General features: G+C 37.7%; 1 protein-coding gene across 1 annotated transcript in view; it reads left to right on the forward strand.

Annotated features, from left to right (window-relative positions):
* The first annotated feature begins 4,549 nt into the window (after nt 1-4,549).
* LOC140200842 (uncharacterized) overlaps nt 4,550-16,576 on the forward strand; it is a 173,829-nt gene continuing 161,802 nt past the window's right edge. Inside the window, exons 1-2 of the mRNA XM_072264474.1 lie at nt 4,550-5,067; nt 10,319-10,388. Of these exons, the coding sequence (XP_072120575.1) occupies nt 4,786-5,067; nt 10,319-10,388 (352 nt within the window). The 5' untranslated portion in view covers nt 4,550-4,785. The remainder of the gene's footprint in view (nt 5,068-10,318; nt 10,389-16,576) is intronic.

The following is a 16,576-nucleotide window of genomic DNA, read 5'->3' on the forward strand; positions in this document are numbered from 1 at the left end:
GTACTGTGTCACCAAGTACTCTTATCACCTCATCCTTAACAATTGACTCTTGTTCCCAGCCACTGAGATCAAGCTAACTGGGCTATAATTTCCTTTCTGCTGCCTTCCTGCTTTCTTAAACAGTGGAGTGATTTTTGCAATTTTCCGGTCCTCTGGCACCATGCCAGAGTCCAATGATTTTTGAAAGAACATTTCTAATGCCACCACAATCTCTGACACTACATCTTTATGAACACTTGGGTGCAGTTCATCTGGTCCAGGTGACTAATGTACCTTTGGGTCTTTCAGCTTTTTGAGCACCTTCTCTCTTATAATAGTAACTGCACCCTCTACTCCTCCTTTGCATACTACAACATCAGGCGTGAGACTGATGCAAAAAATTCATTTAGTTCATCAGCCATTTCCTTATCTCCCATTATTATTTCTCCTGCCTCATTTTCTAGTGGTCCTATATCCACTCAATCCTCTTATTTTTAACTTGAAAAAACTTTTACTATCCCTTTGATGATATTTGCTAGCTTGCTTTCATATTTCATCTTTCCCCTTCTAATTTCTTAGTTGCTTAGGTTTTTAAAAACTTCCCAGTCCTCTATCTTCCCACTAATTTTGCTTTGTTGTGTGCCCTTTCTTTTGCTTTTACAATAGCTTTGACTTGTCAGCCATTTTACCACGTGAGTATTTTGGAATACATATGTCGTGCACCTTCCTCATTTTTCCCAGAAACGCATGCCATTGCTGCTCTGCTGACATCTCTGCGCATAGACCCTTCCAATTTACTTTGGCCAACTCCTCTCTCATACCTCTGATTTCCCTTACTCCACTGAAATGCTGCTACATCAGACTTTACTTTCTCCCTATCAAATTTGAAGTTGAATTCAATCATATTGTGATCACTGGTTCCAAAGAGTTCTTTTACCTTCAGCTCCCTAATTGCCTCTGGTTCATTACATAACACCCAATCCAGTATAGCTGATACCCTAGTAGGTTCAATGACAAACCATCTCTTGTGCATTCAGCAAACTCTTGAGATCCATTACCAATCGACCTGCATGTTAAAACCTTCCATGACTATCATAACATTGCCAGAACTGGCAATACAGGACTCACCCGCATGTCTCATCCTGTAAATTCCCCAATGAGTATTGAGTCTAGTTGGCAGCCAGTCTCTGTAGAAGTTCTATCTAGAGTAAATAGCGAGAGCAAAACTGGGTGGTGTTTTGACTTTTGGCAGAGACACGGAATTTGAGTTCATCTTTGACTTTCATACAGACCTCAACTGTTTTGAAAGAGTTATTTTAAATAAATAATTTTTAATTGTCTTCAACACCCTTTTGTGAAAGCGCCCCAATTGATAGAAAGTTTCAGATCAATCCAAGATATGATTGATGTAGAATCTGTTGAATTTAACATTGTACTATCAAGTGGCAAGATATTGTGCTGGGATTAGCCTGCATTTGGATAAGTTTAAGAAAAATACAAAATCAAGACAGTCTTGCAATTGGTGAGTTCAGGAAAGGGAAGTGTTTTTATTGGCATAATTAGACTGACATCAAATATTAGCTATTGCATCACATGCAAAATTGTGCTCAAACTGAAGTAGGTAATCCAGAATGCTCATTTGTTTAAAAGGCAATTAATCAATGTTTCTAGTAAAGAAAATTATCTATCAGCAAATAGAGGAAGCACTTTTAAACTATATGGAGATAATTTTTGAAAGATCAGGGAATTGAGAAATAGGAGGATCCTGGCACAAGCAATGTGTTGAGGTCTGAGGTAGATCAACCATGATCAAATTGAAAACGGGAATAAGCTTCGGGGGCCACATGGCCTACTCCACCTATTGTGTTTGTTTTAATCCCTTTTGTATATCCTAGGTTTATTAGTCCTTCCAAAATGCATAACTTCGTTTTCCTGGGTTAAATTCTATTAGAAACATAGAAACATAACAGGTCCAATCACAAAAGCAACACCTAGATAAGGAAAAAGGGAAAGATAATTTTCACATTGGACTGGCATCTTGGACAAACAAGGTCTGCACACTGATGATTTTCCTTGTTCCTGGTGGAAACGTGATAGAGGTAAAACAAAATAATAAGTTATGTTTTAAGAAATGGTAAGTAGATGAATGTGGCAGGAAAGCCATTCTTTGACTTTTTCTGAGTGATCCCACATGAAATTAATTACAGAATATTGCAGTGGCAGATAATAACAATCATTCTGGCATCACATTAGTTTACTTTGATTTATGACTTTTGACGCGGTTTTGATTCAGACTGTCTTAAGTGGGAACCAAATGGACAAATTCCCGGGGGATAGTTTTATCACAAAGAAAATAAAAACCAAGCTGGAAGTCATTAGCAGGTCAGGCAACAACAATACAGATAAACAGAGTCTATATTACAGTAGAACATCTTCCATTAGAACAAAAGTTGTTGGGCAATATATTTTGTCTTCATTATTTTATGCAATCAGGGTTTTATTTAAGTTACATCCCTGAGGAATATCCATAGGATTGCCCCCGTTTAAAACAGCATTCGTGTGCCATAATAGCATAGCGATAAGCATGACGCCATTCCAGCTCGGGGCACTGGAGGTCGGAGCCCTCTGTAAGGAGTCTACTCCCTCCCCCCCACCCCCCCGTGGAATGCGCGGGTTTTCTCCAGGCGCTCCGGTTTCGTCCCACAGTTGAATGACGTACGGTTAGTAGGTTAATTGGTCATTGTAAATTGCCCTGTAATTAGATTAGGGATAAATCGGGGGTTGTGGAGCGGCGCAGCTCAAGTGGCCAGTTCCGCTCTGTATATCTCCAAAGAAATAACTATTTACATCCAACCATGGTTTTCTCCTAAGAGAAGGTACCACTTGTGGGAAATGATGGTTATAAGGAGATTGTTTACTTGGGAACAAAAGAGACTTGCATATGGTGTGAACATGAGGGAAGTGTAATGAGAAAACAGAACTTTGATACAGTCGAACAGCGTCAAAGACCTGGGTTAGTCAACTAAATTCAACTGTACATGTGCTGTCTGCATAGACTTCCCACGTTCTCCGAGAGCTGGTTTCCTGCAGGGGCTCTTTTTCTTCCAAAATCCCAAAGGTATGTGTGTATAAATTGGCCACTAAGTTGCCCCTAGTGTACGAGCTGAAACTGAGGAAAGTGAATGGTTGAGAGAGATTTGGTGGATTGAAGGGTTTGTTTTCATGTTGTATCTCAATGACCTCATGAACTTGATTAGTGAAAGGATTGGATGAGAGTTGATATGAAGAAATTTCCCAAGAAGAAGTGGAACACTAAGCAAATGTTAAATCTGGATGGATGTGATGGGTTGAATTTCCTTTTATACTGAACATCTGTATGACATTGATACTATTCCCTTCATGGTTAATTTTAAATGGAAATGTTATACTGGCTAGAAAAGCATCAAAGTTAACAGGAACAAATTTTATGGATCAACGTGTGTTTTTCTTTCCATATTAATTTGTGTATATTAGACCATAAGACATAGGAGGAGAATTAGGCCGTCTGGCCCATCGAGTCTGCTCTGCCATTTAATCATGGCTGATCCTTTCTTCCCCTCCTCAGCCCCTCTCCCCAACCTTCTCCCCATAACCTTTGATGTCGTGTCCAATCAAGAAAAAAAAAGTGAAAAGTGAAAGAAGTGAACAATGACTGAAGAACAAGATTACTGTGGTTTCCTTCAGTAAAGCCTGCCAAAGGCTTGAAAAAAAAGTACCACACGATTCCATAACTATAAAATTCAGCCAGCACTTAATGGACCAATCAGATTCGGCTAAGAGAGCAGATGAACTGACCGCCGTTGAGACCCGCGTTAATTCCTCTTAACCCACCGCCCCCACTTTCGCTGCGGTCGCAGGCTCGGCCCGACTGGTTGCTGGAAGGGAGAAGGACGTCTCCCTGCCGCCCTGTTCTCTTCAACTCGCCGTTGGAGGGCGACCGAGAGCCAACTGACCCGCGGTGTACAACCGAGAGGCAAAATGCTGTAACGATGTGTTTTAATTGAGCGGAAAATTATTTGTAGCGCCGAACCCATTAATTTTCCGAAGGTTTTTTCAAAATGACTCTGCATGGGTGGGGGGGGGGGGGTTGTCACCGAGAGGATTCGACAAGCTTGGGCAACACAGACCTTTTATTTTACCCCTTTCTCTCTGTATGTGCGGTTGAGTGATTGAGGATCCCTGTCACCGCGCGAGAAAGGTAAAGTTGGTTGGAAGGTGTGCAGTTTTGTTGCATTCATTTTGGGAGAAGTTATCTTTGGGGCTTCAACGGTGTTATGCCCTTTGCAATTGGTTTCGTACATTTGCTGAGCGGTTTAAATTGATGCACATTTCTACAATGAGGGTTTGTGAAGTTAGCGTGGTTTCACAGTGTGCCAGCACAGGGTGGGCGTGGTGTATTTTCATTATGGGAAGTTAACTTCGCATGTAAATATCTACATCTGGCGAAAGGGAACAGAGGTGGGGAATCTATTGCACCATTTATTTTAAGCTTTGGCTAATCGCAGACAAGTCATTTATTGTTGAAACTTGACAAACTTAAAACTTTCTATCTTCTGGAGGAAAACGGTGAGCTTAACGAGCGAGAAAACATACAACCGTTAAGGATCCTGGGCATACTGAAAGGCAACGGCGAGATCTTTGGTATAAAGTGCCAGAAAACTTAAATTGCTTCTTGTTATTGTTTTTCTGGAGACAGAATTTATTTACATTTGGCTAGAGGTTTTTTTAAAAACCTGAAGAAGCATTTCTGTTTGGCGCAACAGAAGGATGGGCAAGAATCATCAGTCACTCAGACTTGGAGAATGCAAAAAGCAATTGGTACCCACAACAGATCCTGCAGCCTGTTTAAGGACACTGCCTACACTAGTCAGCTTACTATTATCAGTCGCTTCTGTAGGATTTTGTTTGTTATTAAATGTTAAAATGGCAGCTTTACAAGACAAAATAAAGCTATTGGAAAATCAAAACGGAAGCAATTCATTGCAAGCAGCGCGAGACAATGCAGATTTGTTGTTTGTGCTACAGAAAAAGATCGACAAACTTCAGGAGGTAAATTAATTAATAAGTATTCAGAGTGACGGAAGGTGTAGGAGATGTATCTCCTTAGCAAGATTTGAATATAATGTGCTTTCTTTCTACTTTCCTCCTGTATTTCGTTCTCGGCTGTGAGTCCAGCTTCATTCATTCCGCTCTTGCATTTCTTTGCAATGAAACAAAATACCATTGCTTGACGCTTGCAAAATAAGAGCAACGGCTAAGTTTGCCCTTGCAGCCTTACCTATTATTGCGTTAGGAATTTGTCAATCATATTCATACAGGTATATTAGTATCCATTTAGCAGCATTGTCGTTTTGTCTGAACATCCGCGACTTGAACAAAACAACGAATGCAATTAATTTATACTTTGTTTTACAGACTGCATTAGAAATATTACCAATATAATATTTTCCATAAACATGTTCTAAATAATAATTTTAAAACGTACGGAGAAGTTCATATCAAAGGGAAGTACAGTAATTGGAGGAAGACTGCAGAATAAAACTTGCAGAATGGGCATGGATTTCAGTGTAAGATACGTAATACCTAAATGAGCTAGAGGAGCAAAAAAATATTAAAAGTAACAATGCATACTAATGAGTCCTGAGGCTAATTATTAAATTAAAAGCAATTGCAACATTGAAAAAGTCGAGGAAAGCATTAAAAAATCACGATTGGACTACAATCAGCCAGCTGCTTTGTGTTTTGACATCCCTATTACAAAAAGGAGATGGAGATATCTCACCAGAGATGGTTGATTTACGTGATGGCGTCATCATTGAAAGACTGTCTTACTCTTTCTTGTTTAAAAAAAAGGAAATTTGAACAATTGATCTAATGCTGTAAATTTTGAAGGAATTGCATACAATTAAATTAGGATTCTTGCATCCTTTATGTGAGTCCGAGAGTGAATGCTATAAATAAATTAGGAGAATGTTCTTCATTCAAATGTGGAGCAGGCTACCATATGGAATAGTTGAAGATAGATTTAGAGTTGGTAATGTACATGAAGGAGGAAAAATAGAAGGAATGATGAATGTATTAATAAGCTGAAATAAAGTAAGAGGAGGGTGCCTTGGAATATAAAGCCATCATAGACCTGTTGAGCTGAATGGCTTGCTTCTGACTTGTAAATAGCAATAAATATAACCTCATGTAAATGTTTCATATCTCATTATTTTGTATGCAGTAGCTTTTACTTGATAGTTTAAACTGTTTCCTCAGTTCATATAACTTGTTTGAAATGATTCCAATTTGCATTCATAAAGTGAATCAATCTTGTGAAATAAATGCTCAAAAAGACCTCAATGTACACGAACTGATATATGGATACAATGTTCTGTACTTGAAGGCAGTTAAGTAGTTAATGAATTATGCAGATTGACGAGAAACAGTTACGTACTGGATTTATTCCTGGAATGAAACATTCTCCTAAAAGGAGAGATTGAATAAAATTTGCATTACTGACTTGAGTTTGAAAGAATGAGAAGTGATATCAGTGCAAGGTATAAGATTCTGAAAGAGATTAACAACATGGATAATCTACCTCTAGGGAACATATTTTCAGAATAAAGGTTAAACATTTAAGGCTGAAATGACAAGAAATTTCTTGGAACAAATGAATGAGGACCTTTGGAATTCTTTATATTAGAGGAATGTGGATGCTCTGTCGTTCAAGGCTGAGACCCTTAGATGTTTGAACGCTAAGGGAACAGGTGGGAATATGGATTTGAGGTATGCTACCAGTAATTATCATATTGAGTGGCAGAGGACGCTCAAGTAGTCATGTACAACTTGTATTAATGTTCTGACAGCATTTTGTGGGAATTACATTAAGATATGGTCTATTTTTAACCTAAAGACTGAAAGCATGATATACGATATTTGCTGAATGCAATAATTACAGACTCAGTCTCAGAAGTACACCAATGCCATTTTTCAGTTTTCCCTCAGGATGGTTAAACACCTTCGGGTATATGATTGTAAGACTTAATTTAATTATTGCATAATGGCAACTGAAAGCTAATTACAATAATTTTAAATGTTTACAAAAATATCTGAGTAGTGTATGGATTGTTCCGGCACAAAGTTTAGCAATTATCTATCAGTATGATTGATTGATATGGAGAAAAGTGCCATATTAATCAAGTGGCATATGGGGAGGAAAAGGAACATGATAAAAAGAGTATGCAATACAAGGAAATGGCTAGGATAAGTCAAAGTAGCACTCTCCAAAGTGAATTTGTCCATTAAAATATGGATGAGTGGATTTGGTGGAGAAATGGAATGGAAAAGGTGAAGCAAATGAAGTAATTAGGTGGACCGGGGTACGAATAGGAAAGGAACATAGAGTTTGGGTTATGTGAAATTGAATAATTAAATGTACCTACCATTGAATTGGAGATTACCCAAGTGGAATATGAGGTGTTCTTCTCTAGTTTATGTTTGGCCTAACTATGGCAGCGAAGAAGGCCAAAGACAAACGGTTGGTGTAGGAATGGGAAGAAAAGCTGCCTGCTGTGGTCAGTACACAGGTGCTCTGAAGAATACCCATTTAGTGTATGATCAGTTTTAACTATATATACAGTGTAATTTTGCCTATATATAGAGGAGGCCACATCAAGAGAACCAAATTCAGTAGACAAGTGGTGCATGTGAGTCTCTACCTCATCTAAACAAGTTATTTTGGTCTCCAAATGGTGGTATGGGAGGAGATATAAGGATGAACAAAGTGCAGGGAGGGGTGAATGGGAAGAATGTGTATAGAAAATGTAGAGAGAATTAGAATATTAATTTAGCATTTCTTTTTGCCCCATCCCTCTATCTGTTTGAATACTTGGAGTAATAATGTTTTTGTAGATGAATTGACTGTAAAACTATTGCCATCATTATGTTGTGAACTTATCGGCAAATTTTGAGAATGCAAATGCGGTGTCATTGATTCCGTGCTCCTCAACAATGTAGGGTTTGTTTTCAATTGTCTCCAGAATACTCTTCAGACATCAGATCTTATCATGAAGTTAAGGAGTTAGATATTGTTGAGTTTTACAGTACAGAAAGCCCTTCAGCCCATCATATCTATAAAAACAATTAACTACATATCGATACTGTTCCCACTTATCATCACTTGGTCCTTGGACTGCTTTGCCTTGGTGATTCAAGTGCTTATCCAGTTTCTTTTGAAATATTATGAACATCATTATTCCATTTTGCACTATTTTATGTGATGCATGTTTAGAATTCTGTTAAAAATCTAAGTACAAAACATAATTGGCTAATTATTTGCTTGCAGTATATTTTCATAAATTAGATGTTGTTACCGCCCCCCCCATTGCAATCCCACAAACTCTACTGATGATCTCTGCTATTGATCCATCAAACCACGTGGCTCCACATTGTTGCTTTTCCCAACGTTTGTTTCCATGTGGGTGACTATCTGCCCAGTATTTAATCTACTTGATAATCTCAGTTTTGCTGGATATCCTTAGGAGATGTAGTATAGAACTTAAAGCCAGAAAAGAGGATCTAATGCTATGTTCATAAGTAGAACAGCTTTTTTTTAGTTATATATTCTTTGTAATGTTGTTACCTACTGCAATATACAGGCAGGTACAGCAGAGCAACCTATCCAGTCACTCATTTCTTCATGGCCTTCTTGTGTCCCTTAATGTCACTATAACCTAAGATCTAATGAATCTGTTCTTTTGCACAATACACCTTTCGACTCCTTCTCCCATCCTTCCTTCCATTGTTGGAGGCTATGTTTAAATCCTGTCTGTAATCAACAACATCTTTACTTCTGCCTCCTTTTAGTACTCCATAAGACAAAAAGTTTTGGTCACTCCTCATAGATCCTGTTATCTTAGCCGCCTTGGTACATCTGATTAATCCTCTATGAAATTATTCTGTTTGGTGGATAAGATTTCAGTTCTAGTTTGGTTTGACATCTCTTCGACACATGTGTCTCTGTAAAGTGTCTTGGCACTTTAACAAAACCATGTTCCATAATTGCAAGTTGATGATAACGAATTGTTGGGTCTGTTGGGAACTTTTAATTCAAAGTCTACTGAGTTAGCATTAACTTCTAGACTTAATCGGTACCCTACAAACATAGTGGAACCCAGCCACATTAATCAGTTTGATTTGGTATTTAAATAATTGCTAGAGGAGGTAATAACACTTGGTATTCAGATGAAATGTTTAAGCAGACCCCATTTCCTCTCCAAGATTCCTTGTCATTATTTTGAAGAAGAGCAGTGGCATTAACCCAGGTATTTTGGCTATTAAATAAATACCAGTCAACATCAAAAGGACTAAATATTTGGCCATTATCACATTGTGGATGGTTGTCTTCTCCATATTTCTTGCATCACAAGAGCAATTCCACTTCAAGGTTACTTCATTGGCTGTCATTTGTTTGGATGTCTTGCATATGAAAGATTTTATTTACCTTTTTTGATTAACAAAATCACTTGATGATCAAAACATTCAGTATCTATTTAAGTCCAAATTGGCTGAAGGGAATTCTGGGGTTTGAGTGGAGACTAAAATATCAGTCCACTTGTAAAGATGGAGAAACAGTAGGAATGAATTTTAAAATATAATAACATTTTAATTGCTCAACATAATGATTAGTGCATCGGTAAGCTACTTAAAGTGCAAGTGAACATCATTATTTAACCTCAAAGCATTACTGACTGGCTAATTAAAAAATCTGAAGTATTTAAAAATCTGAAGTATTTAAAAATCTAGATGTGGCACACATCCACTTCTTAACATGTGCAGATGAACAGCTGGACAGTAGCTGAGCAGCATTTTTCTGATTTTGTGCTGTTTCCTGGTCTGCGGTTTAATCTACTGCTCAGCTATTCAGCAGAGCTGCAGTCCATATGCAATTGGCACATTACACATGAAGTACTTTCTTCCCGCTTGTGAATTTGTTGCATATTATTGTTATTTTGCTGATTGTTTGCATAGCAGGAGTGCAAGAAGGGAAAACTCTATGAATATGGAGAAAACGTTATAGATGGAGTAGTGTGAAAAGGTTTTCTGGTCTCTAAACAATGAAAACATCACAGCTAAACTAATCAATGTAGAAAATTGAAACTGATTAGCATAACTTACACTGATTATTACAATAGAATCAAATGCGAGCAAACAAGACATTTTGTAGTTTAGTTTAGGAAGCTATGATTCAAGCACAAGTAATCGTTATAATTAATCATAGTAAATGGATTTTACTGTACAATTAATATCTCCACAGGAGTTAACTAGCACAGTTGGGAAAGTAAGGACAATTCGAGAAGTTTCATCTGAATGTCTTTGTCCACCAGGTGAGTGAGCTTCTCTTCTGTAGTATTTGCTCAGTTAGACTACGGCACACTCCTTTTATTTATGTGAAATCAGACTGATAGCCTTTTAATTTGATTTAATTTAGGGATACAGTACAGTAACAGCTCCTTCTGGCCCAATGAGCCTGTAGTGTCCAAATGCACCCCGTAACCAATTAACTTTTACTAACACATGTATTTGGAATGTGGGAGGAAACCAGAGGACCTGGAGGAAATCTACGCAGTCACAGGGAGAAAGTACAAACTCCTTACAGGCAGCGGTGGGAACTGAACTCTGGTCACTGGCACTATAAAGCAATGTGCTGACTGCTCCGCTACGTGCTGATGGTGTTGCAGCAGACAAGAGTTCCACCTGACTCTTAGGATGCTCCACTGCCCATCTTCCTCGGTCATTGACGAGGCAGCCCTCAGATTCTTGCTGCCTAAAGGGTGACTGCAGCCTGAAAAATGAGTCTTCGGGGTGGTGCTGGTGGAGACCTCCAGCAGGCTTTATCCATCCATTATGTGTTGTTTTTTTCTGAGTCAGTTATTGAAAATGAAAGCCAAAATGATTATAATTAGGGTTGTGGAGAAAAATCAATCCCAGTTATTTTCATATAATTACTTTTGTTGCTTTTCAGATTTGGTGCTCGACAAAGCTACTCAACGTAGTTATCTTTAACCAGATGTTATTATTGAGAGATAATCTTGTTTAGGATATAGTAAGATGGTTTGAAATGTAATATTTTAAGAGAGCTGAGTACAGTAATCAGATTTCTAACTGAACTGATGTTGATTGCTATGTTTGATTTAGACAACAGATTGTTCCTGTAATTATAGCTTCATTTAAGCCAGAGTTTTAAAAATATTTTTATTTCTGAAAGACATATCCTCATTTAAACAAGTGAACAATCAAGGTGAAATAAAAAGTAAGATGAAATTCAGATTCATAATTTGAAGATTAGAAGTATAATTGATTTGTTCTTTATTTGGTTTCTGCTTCCCAAAGGTGTCGTTACAAACTATGAAATCCACTTCCATCTTTGTCCCAAATATTGATTATTATCTAAAATCCTTCCCTGCTTTTGTGCAAACTGACATCGGAAGGAGCTTCCCTTCCCTGTTCTGTATCCCATTGCATTAAAACGCATGCATCATTTTTCTCTTAAAAATGTATATCCTTAACCCTTGAGTCCTTGAAACTCAGTGCCTCATCACCAACATCCTTTTACAAATTCCTTGAACAAGTTCTTCCTTCTCGAACCTGGGTGTCAGCCTTTGTGTATGAGCCTCCATAATCTACTTTCTACAGCTGTTTGAACACTGAAATACGTCAGTACAGTGGCGCGGCAAAGAGCGCTGTTACCAACTGTACTAAATCAGAGGGGTTCAATGATACGTGCGAATGTGTCTCATTATTTTTATTTTGATTATTAGCAGATACCTTTTTAAATGTATGAAAAGAATAGTCCAAAGAGAAAGACACATATTTAAAACATAAAGTCTGCATTATCCTCTTAGTGAACTTTATGCACAAATCAAAGGTGGAACCAATTGTGATCCAGATGCTGCTTAATTTTGACATTGACAGTGATTTATTTTGATAATCTGTAATGGAAATGGTATGACTTGAGCTTGAAGGAAAAAAAACAGATGTAATTTCTAGCCATCAGCACTTTTCCAGATTCTCCACAAATCTGACCCACCTCCCCCCTCCCCCCCCACTCTCAATACTTCCACAAGCTTGGTTAATGTATGAGTGATTTCACCTAAAATCAAATTTGAAACCAACTGTTCAATGGTATTTAATCACATAATGAGAGCCTGAGGGCATGTTAATAGCTTATTTGTAAAAGGGAGAATAATGTGATAGGTTTTGTGTTTTGCTAATGAAGTTCATTCTGTTCTATTGAAATAATGAAGATAAAAGATGTGGTGTACTGTGTTACATCAGTGAAATGAGAAGAAGAGGTTAGAGGGTATACTTTACGTGTAAACCATTTCCATATCTATTCATTTCTTTAAAAATGAGCAAAGTATCCCAAGTATGCAGTTCTGCCCAGATGGGATATTTTAAATATGTGGCAGTACTTTAGTGATGCAGGCTATCCCTAGGTAATGAACAGGTTCTGATATACCAGCGTCCGTAAATCAAGTTTGTCTGTAAGTCAGAAAATGCCTAAAACTCAGTTAATATGGTAACTATACTTCCAGAGTATTACAATGAATGGCATCTAAAGCACACTAGAATAACATGTAAGTACAATTGCTAAAAGTGGAGAGAGAAAACTCTTTTCTATTGTTTATAGGAACAAATATATCTACATATGTTAAATTTTTATATTTAATATTGTAAGAGCTGGATACATTCGGTGTCATAATCTAGGGATGGCCTATATTAGCTTTTTTTTTGTATCTTGGTGGCTGAAAGCCATCTTGTCAGGTAATTCAAAATGCTGGAATGCTATCTAACCGGTGTGGCATGTGAGGGCTGTCCCTGTAATGCATAGTCTGCCCCAGAAGTAATGAGCCGACTACTGACACTTTTCGAATAGCAACTGTTTGTTGATGTGACTTAACCATGAAAATAGTTTGACTCTACTGTCCACACAATTGGTTGGGCATTTTATTTATATTTATTGAGTTTCTTTTATCATTATTATTATGTTTTTTCTGTGCTGCTTTACATCCAGAGTAACAATGACTTCATTCTACTTTACACTTGCGTACTGGAAAAGGACATCGAACAATCTTGAATTAATGTACTCCTCTTCACCCTCTACAGCTACTCATATCAACCATATTGACCTGCATCACAGTTGCAAATATTTCTTGTAAACTCAAACTGGCCTCTATTTTGTAGGTGCATTTATTGATTAGAAGACTGAATTTGTTTCAAATTGAGGAACATTATTATAAATGGTGAAGTCCATTTGTAAGCTTGTACTGCCACTCTTGGCCACTAGACGGCACATCCTGCACATAATCACAGTTACAGTACATGCACTGGGCACAGAAAGCATTTGCAGCCTCAAGTAGCAGATTATTGACAATAATTTGGTTGCATTTGTGAAGTAGATAATTCCGTTTAGGTTTTCTTGGTCATAAAACACTTACAAAGAGAAGGACCTAGTTGCTTTGGAAGCAGAAAAATAATGGAAGTTAAGAAAGAACATCACAAAGGTCTCAGGGACACCTTGGAGCATAGATTTTAACTTTCTCCCTCCTCTGTATATTTCACTGTTTAATGTCCAGTTCCTCTCACAGCTCAACCACACATTAGACTTTTTTTCCCTCTATTACTCTGCCAGCAAGTATCATGCAACACAGTTGGTAAGAAGTAAGTGCACACAGTTCCTGTATGACTCCAATCACTAGGAGAATCAAAACACTATGTCAGTGCAAGATTCCCTTCAAAAATGAAAACAAGCTGTGATTTTCTCTTCTCTTCTGGATGATCCTTTTTTCTAAAAAAGGGTGGTCTTAACGAAATGTAATAGTGCAGTCAGATCTAGTGATAGACAATGTGCCAGACAAGCTTATTATTAAGAAATATGAATGTAATTTGTTATATTATAGAAAAAATGACAAGACAATAAACTATATAAAGTGAAGTAAAGTTGTAAGTAAACTTAATTGTTCAATTGAGGGCTTGTAGAAGTACAGCTAATTTAAAATGAAAGAAATTGATTCTGAATAAATCCTATCTTAAATTTAAAACTAAAGTTAACATTTAATCTAATCTTCTTGTATTCATTTTGTTAATTGAATTTGTATGATCTAAATTACTTGTGAATTTCTATTTTTAATCATCCTGTGCATAACAAACACACTTAATTCCATGCATAGGTATATTTAATTATGTCAGTGAAGCTGTAAGAAAGACTATATTTAATTTTAAGAAAACATTATCTATTCTTCCCTCGCAGAATATGTTAAGATGTTTTGACAATATTACCTGCGTGCCTAGGTTACAAACAAACAGTTATTTATTCATAACGTAATCTATAGTCAGTGTATACTAGTAATGGAGGGAATGGATATTTAGATTCTTGGACAACTGTTGATCAGTTGGATGGCAGCAAGTTCTTCCACTTTGCCTTAAACTTAATAGGGAAGTTTATAATTGAAAAGGGCATAGATGAGGATTTCAATTACCTATGACTATTAATGCGAGGTATCTAGGTTCACTTTTCTGAAAAAGGTAATTGACTGGCATTTCTTATGGTTTTTAAAATGCTGCCATTTGTCAGCTCCAGCCTGGATACTCATTGATTAGCAAAAAATTAGACATAAGAACTTCCCAGCAGAGCTTTTAAAATGCTGTCCTGGCAAAGAGCTGTTTGGGATCAAACAACTAAAATGTCCACCTTTGTACCAGATATTGTTGCAGTCACTGAATTGCTTTCTTTCCTCACCACTGAGAACTTGGTTTTATTAGGGCACCCTGATTCCAGTTATTTTGTCACCTCACCTTTTAAATAAAGGTTGTTTCTGTACTAATATTGAATCTGAGGGGTAAAAGATGTCTTAGTGGGATTTGGCCTGGTTTGATGGACAGCCCATACCTGGGCAATTTGCCTACCAAAAGGTCAATGTGCTGGAATAGCGTAATTTTGTGCAGGTTCACTCAGTCTCTTTGTGAATAAACCTGGCTAAAGCCTGATATCTCGAATGAAGACTTTGAAAGGGCACAGGACTTGTTTCCAAAATGCATCAGGCTTGCTTAGATGTTCTTTTGAACCTTTTGAATAGAACTTTTTGGCCGCAATGAGCAAAGGTATGTTTGAAGAAAAAAGGGTGCAGAATTTCATGAAAAGAACCCCTCTCCAACTATTAAGCAGGTGGGTCATGCTTTGGGCTTGTGTTGCAGCCAGTGGCATGGGGAACACTTACTGGTAAAGGGAAGAATGAATTTAATTAAATGCCAGCAAATTCTGGAAGCAGACATCACACCGTCTGTAAAAAAGCCGAAGATGAAAAGAGGATGGCTTCTACAACAGGATAATGAACCTAAACACTGATGCACTATCAATTACTCCAAAAGACTGGAAGTAGAGTAAGTACTGAAAGGCTTTAATTAGCAGTAAATGGTCCACGTCCCTGCTGAATATCTGCCCCGGACTGAGGGAGCAGCAGTGGCAGAATCGCCTTTATTCAGGGGTCTGTGGGAGGAGCCACAGGAGCAGTCAGCAGAGGGGTGTGTCCAGACAGGTAACACAGTTACAACATATATATATATATATACACCACAAACACACCTCAAAATCCACAATGGACTACCTCAAGAGGCGCAAGCTGAAGGTTTTGCCATGGTCCTCACAGTCCCCTGACCTAAACATCATCGAGAATCTGTGGATAGACCTCAAAAGAGCAGTGCATGCAAGACGGCCCAAGAATCTCACAGAACTAGAAGCCCTTTGCAAGGAAGATTGGGCGAAAATCCCCCAAACAAGAAATGAAAGACTCTGAGCTGGCTACAAAAAGCATTTACAAGCATGATACTTGCCAAAGGGGGTGTTACTAATTACTGCCTTGCAGGGTGCCCAAACTTTTGCTTTGGGCCCTTTTCCTTTTTTGTTATTTTGAAACTGTAAAAGATGGAAATAAAGTTTTCATAAAATATTAAAGAAATGTGTCTTTGTGCCTTTATGCCTTTTGGAAATCAGTTCATCTTTTACTCGCTTAGCTATTCGCAGTATCAGAAATTTTGACCAGGAGTGCCCAAACTTTTGCATGCCACTGTATATTATTTTGCTGCTAATTAGTTCACACCAATTCATAGATGCCCAAGGTAGACCTTCCTTAAACTAATCAAGAGTGGTAGCACCTCAACCAAGATGTTCAGTGACCCCTCCCCCCTTTTGAATGGCTTTGAAATTTGTTCTAGAGGTGTATTTTCTTTAATAACTACATTGGAATTCTGGCATAAATTTGATCAGTAAACATGATGGAGCTGTGTAGCATAGATAGCGCCCGATGAGACATTTGATCACTTCTTTCATGTGAAACGCACCGAGCACTCGAAAACCTTGAATGATGTTCATGCATTTGCCATGCTTTGCTGTGAAATAGCTTCATGTACAATCATGTAGAAGTCAGAGCAAGCCACATACAGGAATGCATGTCTGAACAACACCTGCAACTTAGAGGGATCATCAATTACCTGAATGTATTTTGCACAGTCTGTT

The sequence above is a fragment of the Mobula birostris genome, chromosome 7 (genome assembly GCF_030028105.1).
Source record: "Mobula birostris isolate sMobBir1 chromosome 7, sMobBir1.hap1, whole genome shotgun sequence".
Taxonomy (NCBI): Eukaryota; Metazoa; Chordata; class Chondrichthyes; order Myliobatiformes; family Myliobatidae; genus Mobula; species Mobula birostris.